Source organism: Carcharhinus amblyrhynchos, chromosome 18 (genome assembly GCF_965287045.1).
Source record: "Carcharhinus amblyrhynchos chromosome 18, sCarAmb.v2.hapA, whole genome shotgun sequence".
Taxonomy (NCBI): domain Eukaryota; kingdom Metazoa; phylum Chordata; class Chondrichthyes; order Carcharhiniformes; family Carcharhinidae; genus Carcharhinus; species Carcharhinus amblyrhynchos.
The window spans coordinates 55072893-55100807 of record NC_137341.1 but is presented as its reverse complement, the minus strand read 5'-3'; the positions used below and the strand labels follow the sequence as shown (position 1 = coordinate 55100807).

At 45.1% G+C, this 27915-nt stretch overlaps 1 protein-coding gene across 1 annotated transcript in view; it reads left to right on the top strand.

Moving 5' to 3' along the window:
* Positions 1-27915, top strand: part of syt17 (synaptotagmin XVII) — a 71501-nt gene that overhangs the window by 29565 nt on the left and 14021 nt on the right. Inside the window, exons 5-7 of the mRNA XM_080206168.1 lie at positions 68-690; positions 12402-12522; positions 12659-12814. Coding sequence (XP_080062294.1) covers positions 68-690; positions 12402-12522; positions 12659-12814 — 900 coding nt within the window. The remainder of the gene's footprint in view (positions 1-67; positions 691-12401; positions 12523-12658; positions 12815-27915) is intronic.

Below are 27915 nucleotides of genomic sequence, written 5' to 3'. Positions count from 1 at the left end.
AAATGTTCTCAGTTCCAGTGGTTTGCTTTTCTCTAACGCTATTTAATTTTCCTGTTTGATTTTCCAGATCTCGAGGCCATCAGACGGCCCAGTTCCCCACTCGTTGATATCAAACCCATTGAGTTTTGGGCAATAGGATCCAAGAAAGAAATAATCCAACCCAAGGTATTTCGGAAAGCCTACATGCCGGAGGATTATTTCCGGAAGTTTGAGCCTCGGCTTTACTCTGTTGATTCGAGCAGCGATGATGTAGACTCTCTGACTGATGAAGAGATTCTGTCCAAGTATCAGCTTGGCTTACTCCACTTCAGCACTCAGTATGACCTCCTGCATAATTACCTGGTAGTGCGAGTGATCGAGGCCAGAGATCTCCCTCCCCCCATCTCATACGATGGGTCAAGACAAGACATGGCTCATTCCAATCCCTACGTTAAGATGTGTCTCTTACCAGATCAGAAGAACTCCAGACAAACGGGCGTCAAACGGAAAACTCAGAACCCAGTTTTTGAGGAGCGATATACATTTGAAATTCCATTTTTAGAAGCTCAGAGAAGGACCCTCCTTTTAACGGTTGTTGACTTTGATAAGTTTTCACGTCACTGTGTGATTGGAAAAGTTGCAATGCCCTTAAATGAAGTGGACCTTGTAAAAGGTGGACATTGGTGGAAGGCTCTAATTCCAAGTTCTCAGGTAAATATGAATCCGATTCTTTGGCTTAGATTTCAGCTTGTGTTTCAGTTAATTCATTGGCACCTAAGCATGACGAAGGCTCATTGGACAGCTCTGCATCCCTGGTGTTCAGTGTTGCTATGGCGGCAGAGCAGAGATTTGTAATTTAATCCCCTGTCGAGAGTTGAATCGATTTTGGCCAATTAGACTAATCCTCAACTCTGTCAATGTGAAACATTTGAAAAAGGAGTTCTACCCCTCTTACCACAGACTCATACAGTCCAGAAAGAAGCAATCCGGCCCATCGAGTCTGCAGACTCCACACAGACAGTGACCCAAGCCGGGAATCGAACCCGGGTCCCTGGTGCTCTGAGGCAGCAGTGATAATCACTGTGCCACTGAACTGCCCCGGCAGAGCTCCAACCCGTCTGAGCAAAAAAATTCATCTGCTTTGTTTCAATATATCGTCATAGAATTCCTGCAATGCAGAAGGAGACCATTCGGCCCATTGAGTCTGCACTGACTCTCCAACAGAGCAACCCCTCCCCCCTGGCCCTATCCCCAGAGCTCCATGTATTTATCCCACTCATCCTTTACTTTGAGGACAAAACAAATTGCCCAGGGCAGGGCAGTGGGTGTTGTATACATGGACTTTAATAAAGCCTTCAATAAGGTTCCATATTAGGCTGGTGCAGAAGGTGAAGTCATATGGGATCCAAGGTGAGCTGGTAAGATGGATACAAAACAGGCTGGGGCATTGAAAGCAGAGAGTGACAGTGGAAGGGTATTTTTCTAACTGGAGGTTTGTGACTGGGAGTATGCCACAAGAATCAGTGCTGAGGCCTCTGTTGTTTGTAATATCTATAAATTATTTGGGGAAAATGGAGGTGGTCTGATTAGTCAATTTGCAGATGACACAAAAATTGGGAGAGTAATGAATAGTGGGGATGATTGTCAGAGGATACAGCAGGATATAAACTGTCTGGAGAACTGGCTGAAAGGTGGCAGATGGAATTTAACCCAGACAAATGTGAGGTGATGCAAGTTGGAAGGTCTACTGCAGAGGAACGTATAATGTAAATAGTAGAGCCCTTAGAAATATTGGCATACAGAAGGATCTAGGCATGCAGATCCACAGTTCCCTGAGGTGGCAACTCAGGTAAACAAGGAGGTTGAGAAGGTGGTCGTATGGCATGCTGGTCTCCATCTGTCGGGGTGTTTAGTATAGGAATTGGAAAATCATGTTGTGGCTATAAAAGACTTTGGTTAGGCTGCATTTGGAGTATTGTGTACAATTCTGGTTGCTACATTACCAGAAAGATGTTGATGCATTGGAAAGAGTGCAGAAGAGATTTATCAGGATGGTGCTTGATTTGGACGATACGAACTATGAAGAAAGGTTAAACAAACTTAGATTGTTTTCACTGGAGCGTCGGAGAATGAGGGGGAACCTGATAGAGGTTTACAAGATTATGAGAGGCTTGGATAGAATGGATAGAGTCAAAGAGTCAATTACTCAGGGGTATAGGTTGAGAGTGAGAGGGGAACAAAAAGAGATGCAAGGGGCAAGTTTTTCAGAGGATGGTGAATGCCTGGAATGCGCTGCTGGAGGAGGTGGTGGAAGCAGATTCTATAACAACGTTCAAGAGGCATCTGGATAGATACATGAATAGGCAGAGATTAGAGGGATATGGACCACATAGAGGCAAGAAAGTATTAGATTAGAGAGGCATCTGTGTCAGCACAGATTTGGTGGGCTGAAGGGCCTGTTCCTGTGATGTACTGTTCTTTCATCCCCCTAACCTATACTACTTGCGACACTAAGGGACAATTTAGTATGGCCAATCCATCTAACCTGCACATCTTTGGAGTGTGGGAGGAAATCGGAGTACCCGGAGGAAACCCACGCAGACATGGGGAGAATGTGCAAACTCAGCACAGACAGTGATCCAAGGTTAGAATTGAACCTGGGTCCCTGATGCTGTGAGGCAGCAGTGCTAACCACTGTGCTGTCCATCATCCTGTAACAAATTGTTTTGTAACTCTCATTGTGAAACATGCTTAATAATATCGATAAGAGTTCACTGTGGAAGTCACCGACACTTTATACAATTTACAGAGATTTTTAAAGTATGTGATATATGAAATTCAGCTTCCAGTGTGTTTTGGATATTGTGCAGGAGACAGAATGTTACCCTAGCATTTTTAATGATAGTTGATGCACGAGATTGATTTGCATCTTGCAGTCAGTCAGAGTGAGGCAGGTCAGTGTCGCTGTTACAGTGCTGGGTGAGCAATCAAATATCAAGGACTTAAATCATATTGTGACAGACTGTGAAAGTCTGTCAATAAATCTTGTTACTTTTGAGCTAGCGCCCAGAGGAATCACTCAGATGCTGGTCTGTAATGAGTGTCCACAGTCACAAATATCCTTCAAGGAAAGAGAGCTGACACTCTTCCCTTCCCCGACCTATTGTGAATTTAGTCGCAGACTAAAAGTGAGTGGATGCTCGATAAACGCATGAGGAGAGCTGAACAGAAGGAAATGTTGCTCCGGATTCCTCCCACACTCCAAAGATGTGTGAGGTGGTACATTTTGTTAGATCCAATTCAGGTGGGAGCTATAAAATAAATGGTAGAACCATCAGGAGCACAGACGCACAGAGATCCGGGAGTACAGGTCCACAGATCCTTAAAAGTGGCAGCACAGGTGGGAGAGGTGGTGAAGAAAGCATGTGGCATGCTTGCCTTCATCGGACGGGGATCGAGTATAAAAGTTGGCAAATTATGATACTGTTGAATAAAACATTGGTTAGGCCACATTTGGAATACTGCGTCCAATTCTGGTCACCACACTACCAGAAGGACGTGGAGGCTTTGGAGAGAATCAGAAAAGGTTTACCAGGATGTTGCCTGGTATGGGGGGTATTAACTACGAGAAGAGATTGAATAAACTGGGATTGTTCTCCCTGGAAAGACGGAGGCTGAGGGACGACCTGATAGAAGTTTATAAAATGATGAGGAGTATCGATGAGGGGAACAGTTGGGAGCTTTTTCCCAGGGCAGAAATGACATTTACAGGGGGCACAAGTTCAAGATAAGGGGGGAAAGGTTCAGCGGAGATGTGCGGGGGAGTTTTTTATACAGAGGGTGGTGGGGCCTGGAATGCACTGCCAAGTGAGGTGGTTGAGGCAGATACGTTAGCCACATTTAAGACTAATCTGGATCGACACATGAACAGATGGGGGATAGAGGGATATAGGCGGTTGGTTTAGATAGGGCAATGTGATCGGTGCAGGCTTGATAGGCTGAAGGGCCTGTTCCTGTGCTGTACTGTTCTTCTTTGTGCAAGTTAGAAGTTGGATGGATTGAGCTAAATTGTCTCCTACTGTTCCAAGATGTATAGGATAGCTGGCGGATTTGGAGGTGGCTGGTCCTGGGTAAGATTCTCTGTCAGACAGTTGGTACGGGCTCGATGGGCTGAATAAACTGTGCAGCCTTTGAGATGCCTGACCCCCTCTTCCTCCTCCTCCTCCAGTGTGCTGTCTCTGTCACTGAGTGACGTGGGATTGTCTTCTTCTGGTTTCATTATTCTCAACCTAGCCAGAAGAAAAGAATTACCTGCCTTGTTTGATCTTGTTGCACCATTACACTGGGAATCTCCCAAGGGTCTATCCTTGACCTCTTCTTTTTCTCATCCAGATGTTGTCCCTTAGTAACATCTTGCCAAAACACGTCCGGTTCCATGTGAATTCTGATAAAACCCTCATCGACCGCTCACCAATTCTCAACCCTTCCACCGTTCCATATTTGTCACTTGCTTGTTTGACATCCAGTTCCTGGTGAGCAAGAAAGTTCTCTCACTATATATTGGGAAGGGCTCCATTCCTTCGCCATTGATTCCTCTCCCTGGACCGTGTCTGAGGCTGATCCAGGCAGTTCGCAACCCTGGCTTCCTGTTTGACCATCAGTGCCCACTCCATCAATGAGATGCCAAGTATCCATCCCTGTCTCAATTCATCTGCGGCAGGGACCATCACCCATGTCATTGCTCCCTCTGGAATGGACTGTTCTCCAATGTTCTCCTGCTCACCTCCTCATCCTTCACTTCCAAAAATTAAAATTCATCCAAAATCCTGCTGCCATTGACCTAACTCACACTAATTCCGTTCACCCCTGCTTACTGACCGACATTGGCTCCTGGTCTGACAACAACCAAATCTCACAATTCTTATCTTTTTAAATTCCCACACGTTCTCACCCTTCCGTAACTTAAGAACATAAGAACATAAGAACATAAGAAATAGGAGCAGGAGTAGGCCATCCAGCCCTTTGAGCCTGCCCCGCCATTCAATAAGATCATGGCTGATCTGTTGTGGCTCAGTTCCACTTTCCCGCCCTCTCCCCATAACCCTTAATCCCCTCTCTTATCAAGAACCCATCAACCCGCTTCTTAAAAATATTTAGCGAGGCAGCCTCCACCACTTCAACGGGCAGAGAATTCCAGCGATTCACCACCCTTTGAGTGAAGAAGTTCCTCCTCAACTCCGTTCTAAACCGCCTCCCCTTTATCTTGAGGCTGTGCCCCCTAGTCCTACTGTCTTTTTTGAGCGGGAAGAGTCTCTCCACCTCTATCCTATCCATCCCATTCATCATCTTATACGTCTCAATGAGATCTCCCCTCATTCTTCTAAACTCTAACGAGTACAAGCCTAGTTTATTCAGCCTCTCCTCATAGCTCAATCCCCTCAACTCCGGTATCAGCCTAGTAAACCTCCTCTGCACTCCCTCCAGGGCCAAAATATCCTTGCGCAGGTGCGGCGCCCAAAACTGCACACAGTACTCCAGCTGCGGCCTCACCAATGCCCTATACAGCTGCAGCAAGACCTCCCCACTTTTATATTCAATCCCCTCAAGTTCAACTTCCTCAAGTTTAACCAGCCTCTAAGATCCCAGTGTTCCTCCAGTTCTAGCCGGGTGTGCATTCCTGGGATTAATTGCATCTTCACTGGGGATTGAGCCTCTGGCTATTCAGATTCTACACTTTGGAATTCCTTCTTTAAACCTCTCCAACGTTCTGCCTCTCGAAACCCTCCTTTGAAACAACTTCCATCCCAACATCTCCTTATGTGGCTCCATATCAAACTTTGAGCATGCCCCTGTGAAATACCGTGAAATGTTCCAGGTGCTAGAGAAATGCACGGAGTTGCAAATGCTATTTAATTTTTAGTAAAAAAAAGTTTCTGTGTAAAGCTCCTCAGCCCTGCTCAGGAGAAGTTTGGATGGACAATACCTTCATTTTCATTATCAGGGATCTGGGATCTTGCTGTGTAATAAACCGAGGAAGCGGCTTGAGAAGGTATTCACCACTTCCTGCGTTGTTGTATGGCCTGTTGTCTCTTTGACTCAAATACCTGTTTGTGCGTGATATTACGTTTAAATTAAGTAGTTAGGTGGAAGATACAGCTTCTAAATATTGCCGGTATTCTGATTAAACAAATCATATTAAAAATCCCAGTCAAATATAATCCCGTCCTCACAAACACCTTCAGTTAACGGTGTTGCAGTCAGAGAGGTTGCAGCTTGGAAACAGGCCCGTTGGCCCAACTTGTCCATGCTGCCCCTTTTTAACCCTGAAGTTAATCCCAATTGCCCACATTTGGCCCATATCCCTCTAAACCCATTTTATCCATGTAACTGTCTAAACACTTTTTAAAAGACAAAATTGTACCTGCCTCTGGCAGCTTGTTGCAGACACTCACCCTCTGTGTGAAACAAGTTGTAGTGTTGAAAGAAACATCATCTTATGTAAAGCTCAGCGCTCTGCCAGAAGATGCACTTTCTGATTATCGGATAAAGGATCAAAATGAGATAGGGAATTACCCTGTGATTATAACTGGAATCCAGTACAGACAGGGAGTAAATTTCATTCAGCCCAGTCACGAAGCTTCACCAATGTCTCTGAAAGACAAAGTGGGCTCCGGCTGGAACCAGTGCTGGAATCAGCGGAGAAGACTTTCTGAATGTGAAGAACTGCAACTCATCAAGTCACAGAGTCACACAGCACAGAAAAGGCCCTTCAGCCCATCGAGTCTGCACTAACTATACCATTAAAGCCACACTATTCCCATTTACCTGCACTTGTCCCAAATCCTTGAATGTTATGATGTTTAAAGAGCTCATCCAAATATTTTTTAAAAGTTGTAAGGTTTCCAGCCTCCACTCCCTTCCCAGGCAGTGCCTTCCCCCAAAAGATCCCCCTCCAGGCAGTGCCTTCCAGATATCCAACACCCTCTGAGTGAAACGAAAAATTCTCAAATCTCCTGCTCTTCTCACCCTAAAACTCTGCCCCCTTGTGACTGACCCCTCAACCAAGGGGATCACCTGTTCCTTACCCTACCTGTCCATACCCCTCATAATCTTACACACCTCAATCATATCCCCCCCCCGTCGTCTCTGCTCTAGAGAAAACAATCCAAGCCTGTCCGGTTTCCCTCCTGGGTAGCGCGGTGACACAGTGGTTAGCACTGCTGTCTCACAGCGCCAGAGACCTGGGTTCGATTCCTGGCTAGGATCACTGTCTGTATGGAGTCTGCATGTTCTCCCCGTGTCTGCGTGGGTTCCCTCTGGGTGCTCTGATTTCCTCCACAGTCCAAGGATGTGCAGGTTAGGTTAATTGGCCATGCTAAATTGACCCTAAGTGTCAGGAGGGACTAACAAGGTAAATACATGGGGTTAGGGGATAGATTTGGGTGGATGGGCTGAATGGCCTCCTTCTGCACTGTAGGGATTCTATGATTGTCCTTTTAGCTCAATGCTCTATCCCAAACAACACCCTGGTGAACCTCCTCTCTATCCCTGCTATCACCTGCTTCCTATAGTGAGGTGGAGCAGGGCACTGAGTACCTGCTAAGGTTCTCCGGTGTAACCTGTAGGCCTTGGTGCAATGGTTAGGGGGCAGAGGGCAGAGGGTGGTGCTCTATTCACAGGGGCTAGCTTACCCTCCGCACAGACAGAACAAAAACAGAGGAACCAGATAACTGGCCACTGCAAGGAGGGGAGACCTGAGCACCCGTATGCATCAGTGCGAGAGGTTCTTACACAAACGGTGATGATCAGTGAATTCAGCTTCATACGCCGGTTCCATCTCACGTAGCTGTGAGTCTGAGACACGACTTAAAGAACCACCTTCATCTCATCACCTGCCAACACCCTGGATGCTGAGGATTCTGTCTTCACATTCAAAGCTTCATTCCATTTTCACACTCTGCACAGCCACAACTCATCACAGCCACAACTCATCACAGCCTGTCCTCACTCTTCAGCCATCACAGGCACATCAGTGAAACACATTCACTGACACACTCTCTCTCTCCGTCCCTCTCATGTGGTACAAGGTGGCGTAGAACCAGAGGCAGCAATAGCTGTCGGGAGAGAACCATGGGGGGGTAGATTGGAGAGGGAAGTGGGTGGATACATCTCCTGACTAAATGGAAGCATCGCTGGTTTCCATCGCTGGGATGGTCATGAGGCTGTGGCCAGTGATGAGGCTGGAATTATTAAAGATGATGGTATCGTCACATCTCACTCTCCTCACATTTCATAATCCTCTCACCATCACAATCTCTTCTGATTCACAAACTGCAGAAGTTGTAAACATGCACTGTTACCGTAGTCCCCGCAACACAACCCCACCCTTACACCTTCACCCGCTTACATACCCAAGAACTGGCCAGGCAGGGGAAGGGCAGGAAGTCCGTGTCAATTACTGTTCTCAGCCTCTGATTCCGATACTAACACTCAGAGGATAACGTGGAGCTGGGATCTGTGCACGGTGAGGTAGCAGACACGAGGAGAGAGCGGCCAGGGCAGGGGACAGGGAGATTATGGAGGGCAGCATTGTCAGTGAGTCCTGCTGCAGGGGACGCGGATGAAGATTTGATGCAGCAGCCTATAGAAACATTCGGACTGGAGTGTTTTGTGGCTCGTGTCACTTCAAGGAGTGAGGGGAAGCTTATGGTCACGCACTGATTGGACATTGACTCGCTGTTTATGGCCACTGACTGGACATTGGTGGATTCATGTGCAGTTATAGAAAGGGAGCAATGATTTCTGGATCGTAGAATCCCCACAGTGCAGAAGGAGGCCATTTGGCCCATCGAGTCTGCACTGACAACAACCTCACCCAGGCCTTATTCCCATAACACAATACATTCACCCCACTCTTCTCCCTGATTATTGACTAAAATCAATTTAGCATAACCAATCATCCTAACCAGCACAACTTTGGACTGTGGGAAGAAACCACAGCACCCGAAGGAAACACATACAGACACGGGGAGAACATGCAGACTCCACACAGACAGTGACCCAAGGCTGGAATGGAACCTGGGTCTCTGGCACTGTGAGGCAGTAGTGCTAACCACTGTGCCACCGTGCTGTCCAGTTGTGGGAGATCTGAGAATGAAGCCCAGGTTGAGTTACTGACCTCATGTTCCCTAATGCAGTCTGCAGTATTTGAGATGCTAAGTGCTGCCTCAGCCTGAGAATGAAACATATTGAACCCTTTCTCTAGTCTACAAGATTATGAGAGGCATGGACAGAGTGGATAGTCAGAAGCTTTTTCCTAGGGTGGAAGAGTCAATTACTAGGGGGCACAGGGTTAAGGTGCGAGGGACAAGGTTTAAAGGAGATGTATGAGGCAGATTTTTTACACAGAGAGTAGTGGGTGCCTGGAACTCGCTGCCAGGGGAGGTAGTGGAAGCAGATACAATAGTGACTTTTAAGGGGCGTCTTGACAAGTACATGAATGAGATGGGAATAGAGGGAAATGGTCCCCGGAAGGGTAGGGGGTTTTAGTTCCGTCGGGCAGCATTGTTGGTGCAGGTTTGGAGGGTTGAAGGGCCTGTTCCTTTGCTGTAACTTTCTTTGTTTTTGGTTCTCTTTTTTACTTTTGTGCACACAGCCTGAGGGCTTTCCTTTGACAGCGGACAGGTATCTGGGAGACCAGGGGAATTATGCCACTTGCAGCCTGGAAGTGGTATACCAGCTCAGTGTCATGGTGATCTCAGTGTCATGGTGATCTCAGCATCACAGTGATCTCAGCGATACGGTGATCTCAGCATCACAGTGATCTCAGCGTCACGGTGATCTCAGCGTCACGGTGATCTCAGCGATACGGTGATCTCAGCATCACAGTGATCTCAGCGTCACGGTGATCTCAGCGTCACGGTGATCTCAGCGATACGGTGATCTCAGCGTCACGGTGATCTCAGCGTCACGGTGATCTCAGCGATACGGTGATCTCAGCGTCACGGTGATCTCAGCGTCACGGTGATCTCAGCAGCACAGTGATCTCAGCGTCACGGTGATCTCAGCGTCACGGTGATCTCAGCGTCACGGTGATCTCAGCGTCACGGTGATCTCAGCAGCACAGTGATCTCAGCGTCACGGTGATCTCAGCGTCACGGTGATCTCAGCGTCACGGTGATCTCAGCGTCACGGTGATCTCAGCATCACGGTGATCTCAGGTGATCTCAGCGTCACGGTGATCTCAGCGTCACAGTGATCTCAGCATCACGGTGATCTCAGCATCACGGTGATCTCAGCGTCACGGTGATCTCAGCGTCACAGTGATCTCAGCGTCACAGTAATCTCAGCGTCACGGTGGTCTCAGCGTCACAGTGATCTCAGCGTCACGGTGATCTCAGCATCACGGTGATCTCAGCGTCACGGTGATCTCAGGTGATCTCAGCGTCACGGTGATCTCAGCGTCACAGTGATCTCAGCATCACGGTGATCTCAGCGTCACGGTGATCTCAGCGTCACAGTGATCTCAGCGTCACGGTAGTCTCAGCATCATGGTGATCTCAGTGTCACGGTGATCTCAGCGTCACGGCGATTTCAGCTTCACAGTGATCTCAGCGTCACGGTGATCTCAGCGTCATAGTGATCTCAGTGTCATGGTGATCTCAGCGTCACGGTGATTTCAGCTTCACAGTGATCTCAGCGTCACGGTGATCTCAGCGTCACGGTGATTTCAGTGTCACGGTGATCTCAGCACCAAGGTGATCTCAGTGCCACTGGCAATGCCATCCACACACTGCCCTGAGGCTACTGTTCATTGATCACATTGTTAATGAAGGAAGGACATCTAAATCTCTCCCATCCTGAGATCGAGCTCAGGGACTCACTCCCTGGAGACCCTGGCTGGAAAAGCCTCCCTGCTGTGAGTCTCTCTCCCCTTCTCCATCCTTCATTGTCCTCTTCAATGTTGCCTCTAGCTGTTGTCCAGCTGTGCTGTATGTTCATGGGGATGTGAGCACCCCTGTCTCAGAGCAACTGGTGGGAACAAAACTCCTGAAGTCAGAATCAAGACCTTCAGCATTCGCCACATCATTTCCTGTAGACTTGAACAACCACCAAACCCTTCCTCAACCCTGCAATGATCAGTTCAAATCAATCAGCAACTCAGCTGGAAATCCCTGTAAGGAACACAAGTGGGATCCCTTCTTCCTGATTGCACTGATTTACAATACTGAGATTCCGTGTTACTTGGATTCAGATCAAGAACGGCAGCAGTGAGAGAAGCCAGCATTCCCCACTGACTGACATCATGATCTGCTCACTCTGCATCATTCCGGTGCTCAGACTCTGCCCTGGGATCACACTGTGCCGAAATAGTGTCCGGTGTGGCCTGCACCAGGAATCTGAACACAAGCCACAGACCTCATTTTGGATGTTAAAAAGGCACTTGTAGAGTTGGAAGTATACCTACTGCAAAGCCCCATCTTGTGGCCAGAATGTTATCTGGGAATAAGAACGTAAGAACTAGGAGCAGGAGTCGGCCATCTGGCCCCTCGAGCCTGCTCCGCCATTCAATAAGATCATGACTGATCTTTACGTAGATCAGCTCCACTTACCCACCCGCTCACCATCACTCTTAATTCCTTTACTGTTCAAAAAGTTATCCATCCTTACCTTAAAAACATTCAATGAGGGAGCCTCAACTGCTTCACTGGGCAGGGAATTCTGCAGATTCACAACCCTTTGTGTGAAGAAGTTTCTCCTCAACTCAGTCCTAAATCTGATCCCCCTTATTCCGAAGCTATTCCTCCTAGTTCTAGTTTCACCTGCCAGTGGAAACAACTTCCCTGCTTCTATCTTATCTATTCCCTTCATAATCTTATATGTTTCTATAAGATCTCCCCTCATTCTTCTGAATTCCAATGAGTATAGCCCCAGTCTACTCAGCCTCTCCTCATAAGCCAACCCTCTCAACTCTAAAATCAACCTAGTAATGCAGCAGAGTGGCTGATCCCAACAGGAGCATATTATTTATATGAATAGAGTACTAAGTCTCACAACACCAGGTTAAAATCCAACAGATTTATTTGGAATCACGAGCTTTCAGAGCGCTGCTCCTTCCTCAGGTGATGAAGATGGTTCACTGGATGAAGGAGCAGCGCTCCGAAAGCTCGTGCTACCAGATAAACCCATTGAACTTTAACCTGCCGTGTTGAGACTTCTTACTGTGCCCACCCCAGTCCAACACCGGCATCTCTACATCATGATATACGAATAAGCAAGAGAATGAATTAGTGGCTGTGATTCGAAGAGTCTGTTCATGCAAATGTCTAATATCTGAAATCAAGCTATTCCCCAGTGAGGTTTATTGATATGTCATTGTTTCAGCTGTTTGATTTTCTAATTCTCACATCGCTTTCTTCTAGAATGAAGTGGAACTCGGAGAACTATTGATCTCTCTTAATTATTTGCCAAGTGCGGGAAGACTAAATGTGGATATTATTCGGGCGAAGCAACTTCTTCAGACAGATATGAGCCAAGGATCAGGTAAAGATGAGTTAGATTCACACTCGGTGGGGACTGTGGATGATAAGAATTTTGTGTTTGAATCTGTTGTAAGGCCAATCATACACATTAGGGGTTATAACTGTATTAACTTTGTTCTGCATTTAAACTTTGATAGATCCGTTTGTTAAAGTTCAGCTGGTGCATGGATTAAAACTGGTAAAAACGAAAAAGACATCTTGTATGAAGGGCACCATAGATCCATTCTACAACGAATCTTTCAGTTTTAAAGTTCCCTCTGAAGAACTGGAAGATATCAGCTTAGTTTTTACAGGTAAGATTATTCATCTTTTTATTCTCAGTTCATTAATATTCAATGTGAATTATTAATTGGTTAAAAATACCAATCACTTTCTTTTGTTGCCTAAAGCTTCAATGTCTTGACCAAAGGGAATGATTTACTTGTGTACCTGTGTTATTTGTAATATATTGTATCAATGCTTTCTCATTCTCTCCTTGAAGATTAACTATTGTTGAAATACACATCCGCGTGTAGCAAGAGGGAAGTGTCCGTGTTTCTTCAGTAAGCCTTGACATTGAATAGGAGCAAGCAATTCCACCATGATATCATTGGCCTTGTAGGTCGTGCCTCACAAACCTTATCGAGTTTTTTGAAAATGTGACCAAAGAGGTGGATAAGGATAAGGCAGTTGACGTGGTGTATATGGATTTTAGCAAAGTGTTTGATAAGGTTCCCCATGGTACGCTACTGCAGAAAATGCAAATGCATGGGATTGAGGGTGATTTAGCAGTTTGGATCAGGAATTGGCTAGCTGATAGAAGACAGAGGGTGGTGGTTGATGGGAAATATTCAACCTGGAGTTCAGTTACAAGTGGTGTACCTCAAGGATCTGTTTTGAGGCCACTGCTGTTTGTCATTTTTATAAATGACCTAGATGAGGGTGTAGAAGGATGGATTAGTAAATTTGCTGACGACACCAAAGTTGGAGGAGTTGTAGACAGTGAGGATGGATGTTACAGTTTGCAGAGGGACATAGATAAGCTGCAGAGCTGGGCCGAGAGGTGACAAATGGAGTTTAATGCGGAATAGTGTGAGGTGATTCACTTTGGTAAGAATAATAGGAGTACAGAATGTAGGGTTAATGGAAGGATTCTTAGTAGTGTTGACGAGCAGAGAGATCTTGGGGTACATGTGCATAGCTCCCTGAAAGTTGGCACCCAGGTTGATAAGGTTGTTAAGAAGGCGTATGGTGTGTTAGCTTTTATTGGTAGAGGGATTGAATTTCGGAGCCGTGAGGTCATGTTACAACTGTATAAAACTCTGGTGCGGCTGCACTTGGAGTATTGCGTACAGTTCTGGTCGCTGCATTATAAGAAAGATGTGGAGGCATTGGAAAGGGTGCAGAGGAGGTTTACCAGGATGTTGTCTGGTATGGTGGGAAGGTCTTATGAGGAAAGGCTGAGGGACTTGAGGTTATTTTCATTGGAGAGAAGAAGGTTACGAGGTGACCTGATTGAGGCATACAAGATGATCAAAGGATTGGATAGGGTGGACAGTGAGAGCCTTTTTCCTCGGATGGTGATGGCTAACACAAGGGGATGTAGCTTTAAATTAAGGGGTGGTAATTATAGGACGGATGTCAGAGGTAGGTTCTTTACTCAGAGGGTAGTAAGGGTGTGGAATGCCCTGCCTGCAGCAGTTGTGGACTCGCCAACTTTAAGGGCGTTCAAATGGTCAGTGGATAGGCATATGGATAACATTGGAATAGTTTAGGTTAGAGGGTCATTAGATTGGTTCCACTGGTCGGCGCAACATCGAGAGCCGAAGGGCCTGTACTGCGCTGTTATGTTCTATGTTTGTCTCTTCTCATGGACATTAATTATATTTACCATATTTATTCTAATTTGATATTTATGATTTAAAATACATCAGAACAAGTCTGATTTTCCAGCTGAGATGGACGGACTTCCCATCAGCAAACTTCAATGAGAAATACAAAAAGATGTTGGAACAGATCCCAGCCCGCATTTCCAAATGTACTTCCTGGTGTACGCTTACTGACAAAAGGGTGCATGAATCAGCAATGTAAATCATGCCTTTCCATCTTATTATTTCCTCGCCTAAATAACAGTAACTAAATTAGATTTCACATCTGTTCTGGCTTTTCCTGTCTGTGTCAATGCTGCACAGCGATTAGCAGCATTTTAACTGGTTAAATAAGTCACTGATGTTAAAACAGGGACAATGCTGGGACTGAGTTTCAAGTATAATCTGTCAAGGTGCCTTTAGCAGAGGAATTCTGTCCCCAAATCACTCAACATAGAAACACCTCAGAATACAGGAACGGCACAATTGCTGCCGTTCTCGAGGTTAATCAAACTCGCAATCTCGTTCTTCAATAGTAGAAAATGATTTGGTTGATTCATTTATAGAGAAAGGAACTGTCATCATCATCTCAGTGTGTCAACTGGAAGCTTCAGAATGAGAGCCTCACAGAGTCATTGGCACTGACATGTCTTTCACTGAAATGGTTTATCAAAATCACATATATTAACATACAGTGAAAAGTATTGTTTCTTGCGCACTATACAGAGAAAACATACCGTTCATAGAGAAGGAAAGGAGAGAGTGCAGAATGTAGTGTTACAGTCATAGCTAGGGTGTAGAGAAAGATCAGCTTAGTGCAAGGTGGGTCCGTTCAAACGTCTGACAGCAGCAGGGAAGAAGCTGTTCTTGAGTCGGTCGGTACGTGACCTCAGACTTTTGCATCTTTTTCCCAACGGAAGAAAGTGCAAGAGAGAGGCTGGGATTTTACCGCTTGCCTCACCCATTGATTGGGCAGAGTGAGCTGGTAAAATCGTGGAAGAAATCAAGATCGCGCCCAATCACTCGGCTCTCCCATTCTTACAGGAGCTGGGTTTCCGGCGCAGTCTCACCGGAAATGGGTAATACATTATGGTAATATATTTAAATGTTTTTTGCATGTGTTTAGTGAGCCCGGCACTCAATCGTCCGGGATTGCTTACCCTTATGGCCTCTACAATGTTCTCTCTGGTTAAAAAAATATCTGCTCCCCATGAACAGGGGATAGTCGTGTTGGCCTTGCCAACCCGAGGCCATTGTGCACCAGCCCTCCCCCTGTCTGGCAAGGGGAGGTGTCCCTTGGGCAGTGCCAGCCTGGCACCTTGCCACTGCCAACCTGAAAGCTTGGTAATGCACACTTAGCACTGTGCACTGGGCATGTCAAGGATCTGTACTTATGGTGGGTGTGACCAGTATGCAGAGCCTATGAAGGAAGGGGTCTGGAGTGTGTGGGGCCTGAAGGGGATGGTCATGAAGGGACAGCCCAATCTGAGAGGGCGGGGAGAGAGCACTGCGCACTATGCATCATGATTGGTTTGGGGCGGGGGGGTGGGTGATCAGCCTGGGCGACGTGGGGGGTAGATATCCATGTAGTGTGGGGCTCACAAATGGCCGTAGGCCCCTGCAGTTGCAGGGGAGGGGATGTTGGTTCAGGCTGGCTCCAGCAGCAGGGGCCTGCCAGCACTCTGCGTCAGACCCCTGCTGGTGCAATTGTGCATGTGCAGCATTAGAGGTCTGCACATTCACAATAGCTCCCTCTGCAGGCTGGCTGGCCCTGCCTACTGCCTTTAGTCACTAGAAGAAGTCTAGATCATATTTTCAATGTCTAAGATTGAGTATGAAAACTTGTCTAAAAAACAGATCAGGAACTCTCCCATTTTCTCATCTCCTGGACATTTAGAATCATTCTCATAAAATTCCATCCAGTATATCTGCGTTTTGTGGGGTCTTTGATTATGCTGGCTGCTTTGCCGAGGCAGCGGGAAGTGTAGACAGAGTCAGTGGATGGGAGGCTGGTTTGTGTGATGGATTGGGCTACATTCACCACCCTTTGTAGTTCCTTGCAGTCTTGGACAGACCTGAAGCCACACCAGGCTGTGATACAAGCAGAAAGAATAGTTTCGATGGTAATCTGTAAAGATTGGTGTGAGTATTGGTGTACAGGAAGTATTGGTCAGGGAGAGGCAGTTAACAGCCTGACAACACAATCCAGCTCTGCAATACAAAGAACTTAGAAAGAAATGAACCCTGATTCTTTCGGTGTTGGGAAGATCACAAAACAATAGCCATCCTTCTGTCTGCCAGGGGCTGACCTTTAACCAGTTGAATGGGCTATTCATTTTACTGGAATTTGCAGGGACGTGGGGGAAGGGGGTGAATGAAGTCAAGTGGGGCGATCCCAGTAAGTAAAATAAATTCCCCATCACCTCCATGTAATGTTTCCACAGCCTCATCAATCGATAAAAAACAGTTAAAAAACTTATGATAAAATTTGCTTTAAAATGAATATTAATTGTCCCTCAGAAGCAAAATTCAGTGGATATGTAAAAGCTAAAATGCTGGAGACGTTTACCGGGTTAAAGCAGCATCTGTGGAGAGAGGAAGAGTTAATATCCCAGGTTACTGACCTTACAGCGGAACTGGAAAAGGTTCGAGGTTAAAGTTATTTTCCTGGATTTTCCAGTTCTGACGAATGGTCATGGAGTTGAAACCTTTGATGGTTTTGCCATGGAACGCTGCCTTGCATTTTTTGTTTTTATTACCTACACGGCGGAGATATTCCTGGTGATTCATCAACTCAGCGATACCTTACCTATACCTGTCTAGTTTGCCTTTTTACAGAAGGACGGGGAAAGCATGTTAGCCCCACATTCTGCCAGAAATCATGCATTTATCCAACACAACTCCAACAAGCAGCTATTTCCATCCGTATTATTAAACATGGAGGATGAAATACCTCCAGTTGTTAAGGTGCATTGGCTAAGTCACTGAGAACTCACAGTTATCCCAGATTCCTGACTTAAACAGATATGGAAATTGATAAGTTCATCTTTAATGAAAGACCCATAGAGGCAGCAGTGAAAAATCCACATTGTACACTACCATGGATGATTATTTGGGAGATCTCATTGATTCAAGTACTGTGCAATGTAGGAGCACTGTTTCAAAAACTCTCGGATGGAGCTGTGACTTAAACAGATTGATACCATTGCAGATTTAGACAAAGGAGTGAATTTGTTTTCACTGAGTGTTGTTAAGATAATATCACATTGTATAATAGCCAGGCTAAGATTGTTAAGCGTTAATCTACTGATGTTAAATCAACTTCGTAAGTCCGTAAGATATAGGGGCAAAATTAGGCCGTTCAGCCCATCGAGTCTGCTCCACCATTCAATCATGGCTGATATTTTTCTCATCCCCATCCTCCTGCCTTCTCCCCATAACCCTTGATCCTCTTATTGATCAAGATCCCATCTATGTCTTAAAGACATTCAGTGACTCAGCCTCCACAGCCTTCTGAGGCAATGAGTTCCACAGATTTACTACTCTTTTGCTGAAGAAACTCCTCCTCATCTCTGTTTTAAAGGAGCATCCCTTCACTCTGAGGTTGTGCCCTCAAATTCTATTCCCTTCCACTAGTGGAAACATCCTCTTCACGTCCGCTCTATCCAGGCCTCGCAGTATCCTGTAAGTTTCAATAAGATCCCCCCTCATCCTTCTAAACTCTGTGTTTAAACATTGAGTATAGGCCCAGACTCCTCAGTCACTCCTCATATGGCAAACCCTTTATTCCTGGGATCATTCTTGTGAACCTCCTCTGGATCCCCTCCAAGGCTTAAAAGCCAATTTCTTTTACAATCTCATCATGCCGTTTTTTTTTTCACTCTGCATGCTGTAAGTTGTTGCTGTAAGGTGTGAAGCCCCGAATTTCTCAGTGTGACAAAGAGTAAATTCCTGAGATGCAAGGTCACTGATGGTTAAAATTTTAAAAATGCCCATTTTTATCTTACTATCGCTTCAGATAACAATCCCTCCAATTGTTAGGGATGCATTGGCATTGGCCAAGTCATTGCACACTCAAATATCCCAGATCCACGACTTAGCAGAGATATGGAAATCATTTTCAATGAGAGACCAGTGAAAGATTTGTAACAGCAATTCATTATAATATTCATGAAATGTTGAGTATTGTAACAGACCAGTACAAAAACCAGTCGAGTGCTGCATCCCACAGATTCAGGGCTGAAGTCTTTCACTGTTTTATAATATCGAGTAGGAATGTTGGTCCAATCAATTTATGTTGATCATGGAATTTATTTTTGCATTGGCAGCAACCCTGTACTCACCCATGGGAAAATACTTGATAAAAACAGTCTGGATTAAGTGTTGTATTATTTATTCACCAGATAAAGTGAGTCAAAAGAATTCGAATAGAGGTTAGTTGCAGGTAATGGTCAGAAACATGGTGAATGGAAAAGCATTGTAATTTGGTGCATTTGAACAGGGAACACATCAAGTCTGAATTCCGTCAGCGGAATAAAGGAGTTATTGAGCAGTAAGAACACAAGGAATATTTTATAAAATTGGATGAATGTGAAGGAGGTCACACAATAAAAAATTACCCAGTATCAAATTCCCCTTCAGTTCAGGAAGTTTATCCAATGACTAACCATTCTGCAAACCACAAAGTGGTTCCATTGCAAAGACAGAGAGAATCATTACATTAGCTTCAGATCTGCACAGTGCGGACATAGCAATCCCCTGCAAACCTCCAAACCTGCAGCAAGACACAGAGGGATCAGAGTTCCTCCTTGGTGGGGTCACTGTTCACCAATAAAAAGCTCTGTTAAAATTACAATAGTCTTTAATAACGAGAAGTTCTCAGCAAAGGGATTTCACTTTCCACATTTCCTTTATCCTTTCAGGTGGATGGGATTGCTGTTTCTATCGAGTACCTTTCCCTGCACCCGCTCACTCACTATCTCCACATCTACAATGAAACCTGAATGAAGTTTACTCTCTCAGCCCTCACCTACCTCGCCCTCCCCTTCCTCCCCATACACTGCCCTACCCCACCCACACACTCCCCTCCCCTACCCACACACTCCCCAGTGGGTCACACTGCACCCCTCCTCCAGTCTCAAAACTCTCTCACCCACCCCCAGGTTTTACCCAGTCAGAATATATTTCACTTTCTCAGCCTTATTATGACCCGCTGGATGACCTCCCTCCACTCCTTCCACTCCCTCCACCCTCTCCACTCCTTCCACCCCCTCCACCCTCTCCACTCCTTCCACCCCCTCCACCCTCTCCACTCCTTCCACTGCCTCCATTCCCTCCACCCTCTCTGCTCCTTCCACCCTCTCCACTCACTCCATCCTCTCCACTCACTCCATCCTCTCCATTCCCTCCACTCCCTCCATTCCCTCCACTACATTGGCATTTTCTGCTTTCATTCCATTTTAATTTCAGACTAAATGGATCTGGGAGGAGGATATCCTGGAGAGTGAGTGGGTGCTTTTGGAAGTCAGATAATTGAGTGAAACAACTGCCCCAAGGTTTTACCTCTGGTCTGGTACAGAGAAGGGCATTTAATTTTTAAAATTATTTGTGGGACATGGGTATCGCTGGCTGGCCAGCATTTATTGCCCATCCCTTGTTGCCCTTGAGAAGGTGGTGGTGAGCTGCCTCTTGAATCGCTGCAGTCCATGGGTTGACCCACAATGCCATTAGGGAGGGAATTCCAGGATTTTGACCCAGCGACATTGAAGGAACGGTGATATATTTCCAAGTCAGGATGGTGAGTGACTTGGAGGGGAACTTGCAGGAGGTGGTGTTCCCATGTATCTGCTGTCCTTGCCCTTCTAGATGGAAGAGGTTTTGGGTTTGGAAGGTGCTGTCTAAGGATCTTTGATGAAATTCTGTGTGCAGTTTTGGTGTCCTTATCTGAGGAAAAATATCTTTGCTATAGAGGGACCCAAGCCAGGAATCGAACCCGGGTGCCTGGTTCTGTGAGGCAGCAGTGCTAACCCATTGTGCCACTGTGCCTTGCTGGGAAGCTTAAATGCTGGAAAATCTCAACAAGTCTGTCAGCATCTGTGGAGAGAGAATAGAGCTAATGTTGACTCGAAATGTTGGCTCTATTCTCTCTTCACAGATGCTGTCAGATCTGCTGAAACTTTCCGGCATTTTCTGTTTTTGTTTTAGATTCCAGCAGGTATTTTCCTTTATCTTAGCAAATACCAACGCTGCTCACTGAAACTGCTGCTTGTCCTAAACGAGGAAGGTTGTGTACAGGACATACACATTGTGCCATCGCTGCCTCCCCCAGCCCCGCCCCACCTCTGAAAATAGGAGTGGAAATTCCCCCCTTATATTGTGAAAATCAGCATCATTCTGGAAAATGAACATCGACCATTAACAGATTGAAATAGTCATCAGGAATCTGTATGTAACAATCTAAATATCAACAAGAATTGTGTCCCAGTGGGGATTGCAGTAAAGACCGCTGAGAGAATTTCACGGTGTGAAAACCACCAGCTGTACGAGTGTGATCTTTCCTCATATTGTACCGAAAGACAGCGTTTGATAATTGACATAAATTACTGGTGATTATAACTCTGTCACTGATGGAGAGAAACAGTCTGAGATGATGTCTGAGGCTCACATCATGTTAAAGTGAAACCTTTCCTCTTGGTGTCAATAAATTATACAAACCTCATGATATCAGTAACATTTATTTAAAAGCACCAAAACCATACTCATTGAAGCGACAGAGCGTCTGCGAGGCATGTTTATTAGTGTTTAGCAGAATTGCAGTGCTTGTGGAGTTGAATTGGTGGAAATGATTATCTGTGTGGGTGTGAGGTGACTGGAAACTCCACTTCACATTGTGAACATGAATCAGATCAACCATTAAACTACAAATTATAAAAATATGAATGCTAAATCATTCAACTAAACTGCAGCACATTGAGATGTTGAGTGTGTCAATGAGTGTCACTGTGTAAACACACACAGAATGGAAGCCAAAGCAGATGGAAAGAAAATTGCCACCCCCTTGCTGAGTACAATATCGATTCCAGCTGTCAGTTCCATTGTGGAGGTCGCAGTTCAGAGAGAACACAATAGTGGGAACGAAAGTATAATTTTGCTGATAAAACTTTGCTTGAATTGGCTATTGCGGCATTGGGGATGGGAAAATCCATTTGGATCAGTGTGACGACACTGGTGTGTTCTGCATTATCCAGTCACTGTCCCGTCCCTAACTATCAGGATACACGTGAGGCATCTCAGAAAGTTAATGAGCTTTGGAAAGTTCTGAAGGTAACAGTAACTAAAGAAAAAGTAAAAGTTCTGACTTTCTTTACAGTAAGTGTCACAAATATTTTGTAAATTCTTGCCACTTCAACAAGCATCAGATCTGCTGGTGTAGTTTAAATGATTGTACAAACACTCTGTAGAATATTCATTCATTCTCAAATTACTACATGTCCGGTGCACCCGTATTGACGGTGAAATGGGAAAGCACACGGCAAGTTACTCCCACCAGATGGTGAGAATCACAGAATCATAGAATCATACAGAGTAGAAGAGGCCCTTCGGCCCATCAAATCCACACCAACACATCAGAAACACCTGAATTCCCACCTCAATCCCATCTGCCAGCACTTGGCCCATAGCCCTGAATGTTATAATGCGCCAAGTTCTCATCCAGATACTTTTTAAAGGATGTGAGGCATCCTGCCTCCACCACTCACCCAGGCAGCGCATTCCAGACCCTCACCACCCTCTGGATGCAGAAGTTTTTCCTCAAAATCCCTTCAAACCTCCTTCCCCTCACCTTGAGCCTATGTTCCCTCGTGACTGATCCTTCAACTGAGGGGAACAGCTGCTCCTTCTCCACCCTGTCCATGCCCCTCATAACCTTGTACACCTCGATCAGGTCACCCTTCAGTCTTCTCTGCTCCAATGAAACAACCCAAAGCCTATCCAACCTCTCTTCATAACTGAAATGTTCCATCCCAGGCAGCATCCTGGTGAATCTCCCCTGCACCCCCTCCAGTGCAATCACATCCTTCCTATAATATACAGTACTCCAGCTGTGGCCTTTCCAAAGTTCCATACAACTCCAACATGACTTCCCTGCTTTTGCAATCTATGCCCCGATTGATAAAGGCAAGTGAACCATCTGCCTTTTTCACCATCTTACTAACATTCCCTTCCACCTTCAGAGATCTGTGCACCAACGTGCCAACGTCTCATTGTTCCACAGAACTTTGTCAGAAATTCCCTGAATTCATTGGCGACCCCCCCGGCCAACGTTGAAACTGATCACCATCCTTCAAACCCCCCAACAACGCTGCGTTACCACGGCAACAGTGGATGCTGCTCAAACTCCAACCCCAGTGTAATCTATGGTAAGGAGTTATACCTTGCTGAGTATGATATTTCAGTAGCAGACCTCAGAGTTTCGCTGTAAGTGCTGTCATTACTGTGCAGTAAGAAAGTTCTTCCATTCCTAATGCTGGTGATTGCTCACAGTCCATATCTACTCCAATCACAGCTCAGCAAGTCCCCCTCACCAAATGAGAACATCAGGAACTTACCCCTTACACTTCAATCACCAAAACCACAGAGCACTGCCCACTTTCCAGCTTAGTGATGAAGAGAGTGTCACTGTTCGTGAGGGGATAACAGCAACAATCTTCAGAGAGGTCAAAGGTGCTGAATGAGGAAACACCCAGTCCTGATGCAGCTGGAGAACAAATGGCAGAGTTCTTTAAACAGAGGATGCTGAACAATGTTCTTGGTGTGACTTTAGTGAGAGCATCACAAGGGAACATTTGTGAACTGTAAATGAGCCTAAAGCCCAGATCCCAAACCACAACATGGAACAGAATTTTACAGCCCCCTCTTGCTGGCTGGATTTTCCAGTCCCATCAAAGTTGATGGACTTTCAATTGGCTCACCGCATTTTCCAGTCCTGGCGATTTAAGAAATCTTCAACAGTCTCCCTTAGGCCTAATGTACATCATGCAGATGTTCTGGCAAATCTCTTATCAGTGTTATTCAGGAAGACTGAACCAGTTACACTGCACGTGGATATTCAGGCAGGAGCTGCGGTACACTCAGTGTACAAACTGCAGAGGTTGTGGAGGGTTGTTTTCACTCCTCAGAAAAACTGATTGCAGGAACTCATTAGAAATGCAGTGCTCTGTGGCCCAGCAGACTGGCACATTCCTTCATGACAAGCTATCTGATAATTTGATGATATGTAACATTCTCTGCTTCTGTTCATAATGAACCCATAAAACCATCAAAACTAACACAAGCACCAGCAGGATAAATCCACAACATCCACAAAACATTGTCAATGTTGTTGTGACAATATCTCAGGAAGCTTCTAAAATTGACACGCCCAAACTCACCAGCTCCCAGAGAGAGCCAGTCAGCAGATACATCGCTATCCAATTCAATTCCCTTCTGAGTTCCCATCCCTTCATCGTTGCTGGGTCAATGCGCTAACAACAATGCAGAATTACCATCATTTTATCGATTGCAGCAACACACCATTAAACTTTCCAGAATAATTATGTGTATGCTATTATGCAAAGACAGCTCGGTGGCACAGTGGTTAGCACTGCTGCCTCACAGCACCAGGGACCTGGATTCAATTCCTGGCTTGGGTCATTGTCTGTGCGGAGTTTGCACATTCTCCCCATGTCTGTGTGGGTTTCCTCCCACAGTCCAAAAGAAGTGCTAGTTAGGTGCACTGGCTGTGCTAAGTTCTCCCTCGGTGTGCCTGAACAGGCGCCTGAGTGTGGTGACTAGGGGAATTTCACAGTAACTTCTTTGCAGTGTTAATGTAAGCCTACTCGTGACACTAAAAAATAAACTTAAATTTAAATGGCAGCCTTGCCACTTAGCTTATATCCTGAGAATGTTTTTTTAAAGCAGTGTTGCTAATGGCTAAACATCAAAGGCTTTCTTCATTCTTGTGAGAACATGAAGCAATTGGCTGTCCCCAGAGGTCAGGTCAGTGCTCTTTGGGATTGATGAAGAGACATAGCAGTTTCCAGAACCACAAAATCATTGCTGCTAACACTGTAAGCACACACTACTCATTCTCATATTGGCACGCATTAAAATAAACTGATGCTGCAGAATTCAAATAAAAATGCCAGCTGTTTTTGATAAACTGTCAGCATCTGTCTAACAAGGACCCGTTTGATCAGGCATGGGTCTCATTACACTGGATCCCTGCTCAACTGTGTGAAATGTGAAGAAGTTTCACATGGTCAGTTGTTTAAACATAATCCACAGCAAGTTTCAGCCAATCATTCAGACTCTTCTCCACCCTGAATGTAGACATCATGGACCCTTTTAAGGAAATTTGTGCTCACATAACGGCCTGTGAGTTAAGGGATGTAATCCTTTACAGTCTCTGAGTGACATTGTATACAGAAATCTACAGCATGGGAATCAGCTGAACACATCCATGCTGCCAGGCCTTGCTGGATGATGCTGAATAATTGATTAATCCCCAGGAAAGCCCCATTGTCCAGTGGAGCTTGTTCTCCCTTCCAGCTTGTTTGGCTTGGCTTGGCAACAGTGCAGTGAAATGGTGCCTGGAGTATGGACTGTTCTCTGTCCACAAACTGCCAGCTGTATACACATTGATCAGAATCATTCAGAAATTTAGTATTTATGTGAGGGCTTCAGTTCCATTCTCAATCTCCTTGGACATAATGGTGTTAATTAGCATCAATGAGCGATGGCAACTCAACCAATGCTACATCTTAAAACGAGAATGCAAAAATGAGAATAGCATTAAAATTGGATGGGGACTCTTGTCTTGATTTCCCATCCCATCCTGAGTGGGTACAAGTGGCTTTGGAGAGGGTACAGAAAAGATTTACTAGAATGTTGCCTGGTATGGAGGGCATTAGCTACGAGGAGAGGTTGGAGAAACTTGGTTTGTTCTCACTGGAACGATGGAGGTTGAGGGGTGACCTGATCAAAGTCTACAAGATTATGAGAGGTATGGACAGAATGGATAGTCAGAAGCTTTTTCCCAGGGTGGAAGAGTCAATTACTAGGGGGCACAGGTTTAAAGTGTGAGGGGCAAGGTTTAAAGGAGATGTACGAGGCAAGTGTTTTTTTACACAGAGTGGTGGGTGCCTGGAACTCGTTGCCGGGGAGGGAGTGGAAGCAGATATGATGGTGACTTTTAAGGGGCATCTTAACAAATATATGAATAGGATGGGAATAGAGGGATATGGTCCCCGGAAGGGTAGGGGGTTTTAGTTAAGTCAGGCAGCATGGCCGGTGCAGGCTTGGAGGGCCGAAAGGCCTGTTCCTGTGCTGTAATTTTCTTCGTTCTTTGTAAATAGAGAAAGATATAGCTGTATATTTCTGTTTATTATAGAATGTCAAAAGAGAAAAGGCAGTTATTAAAGGAGAAAGGCAAAGCTTTTAGGCCCCATGTCTGTTAAAGATTCCCATGCTGGCAGCCAAGCAATGTAGATTATATTATTGAAAGAAATGTATTATGCAAAGCTCCATCGTTGAAGGCCGTTTGTTGGAGAGGCTGGCACGATGGAATTGAGAGCATACTAATTGTTCTTAAAAATTCGGCCTACTTCAAATAACCAATCGCAGTAAATGAATGTGTTGGTAAAGGTCCCAAGTTGTGTGACTCGAAGCAATTTCAGAATTACACATTATGCAGATACTTGTCAAAATTATATTAGGTATAAATGGAGAATATTAAAACTGACTGATGCTTTTAGCTTTTAATCAGAACAGCATCTCATTCTTGATTTGATATCTTCAGGAATGGCTTTTAAAAGTCAGGATATCAATTTATTCTGAACAGTCATAAGATATACGGAAATAAATGACATGACAAATCCCATTAAAAGTGGCCCAGAGTGTGTTGCAGTGGGACATCTAATAGCATTCCCATTGGTTCGGCATGTTGGGACATGTTTGGGTAGTTAAGTTTTTTTGCTTTGCAAATTGTTGTGAGCTGATGATGCCACAGTGAAGATAACAGGGCATCTGAGACCTGAATGTATCAGGTAGCCCCTGTCCCAACCAGTCAGATTGAAGAACTGTGAAATTAACAGTGCAAGGAGTGAGAAAGAGTGGATGAAAGCAATTGTCACATCAAATGCAGAATGAAAGATAAAGAGAGGGAGAGAACAATTTGATTTGGAGAGAAAGAGAAAATATATAGGTAGGAAATGTTAAAAACAATACAAAAATAAAAACTGACATTTTAAAATCTCCAACAACAATTAAAATCTGAAGGGTTGAGCTTTTGCATTTTTAATTGCCCTCTTTCTGGGCCAGGGGGTTTGCAAGGCTGTAATTAACAGAAATCAAATCATTAAAAGGGCATTTAAGTTTTTAATTACTAGCCCCAACTATCTGAGATGGGTTTGCTTTTAAATCTGAGATATGGTGTGGAGATGCTGGTATTGGACTGGGGTGGGCACAGAAAGAAGTCTCACAACACCAGGTTAAAGTCCAACAGGTTTGTTTGGAATCACGAGCTGTGATAAGTTTCATCATACAAACGCAAGAATGTCATAACATCCAATGGTGAGAAAGAGTGTGAATTTACTGTTTATACAAATGAATGGTGAATGAGTGTAACTCTTAACAGCATCATTTGGGGATTCACTTTATGCATTTCTCCTCATCCAATTTCTTTAATTCCATCCTGTCCTGGACGTGTTTGCTTGTGTTGTATGCAGTGCTCTGAGTACTGGGAGCTCTGGGTCATCATTCACCGTCTGTCCCCATTGGGAGTAAAGTGACCCCCAGGAGGTTGGGTGGGGGTGTTGTTGGGCAGGGTGAGGAGAAAATTGTATTTGTTCACATCCTGGGGCAGACATTCCTGTTCACACAGTTTGGAGCAGGAGTTGCTGGATCTCAATACAGACCTGATTCCCACCTCATTAACACCCAATCCAATCGTAGCTTCCTAACTGTTGTCATGGTTCCTGTTGTTTAACCCCACTCAGTCTGGTCTGGCTTTGATGACAAAACAATTTGAAATTTGATTTCTTTTCAATATTGTACATTATCTGCTAATGCTTCTGGAATTGAACATGAACAGTTAGTGTCGTAACTAAATGAGATCAGTAATTACCCATGGTCTATGAGGGACCACAGACATCTCTCCCTGTTAGAGAGAGTAAGCAATCTCACAACACCAGGTTAAAATCCAACAGGTTTATTTGGTAGCACGGGCTTTTGGAGTGTTGGCCCTTCATCAGGTGAGTGAAGAGTTCAGTTCACAAACAGAGCATATATAGACACAGGCCCAATTACAAGATAATGGATGGAATGCAAGTCTTTACAGGTAATCAAGTCTTTAAAGTGCAGACATTGTGAGCGGAGAGAGGGTTAAGCACAGGTTAAAGAGATGTGTATTGTCTCCAGACAGGACAGTTAGTGAGATTTTGCAAGCCCAGGCAAGTCATGGGGGTTACACATAATGTAACATGAACCCAAGATCCCGGCTGAGGCCATCC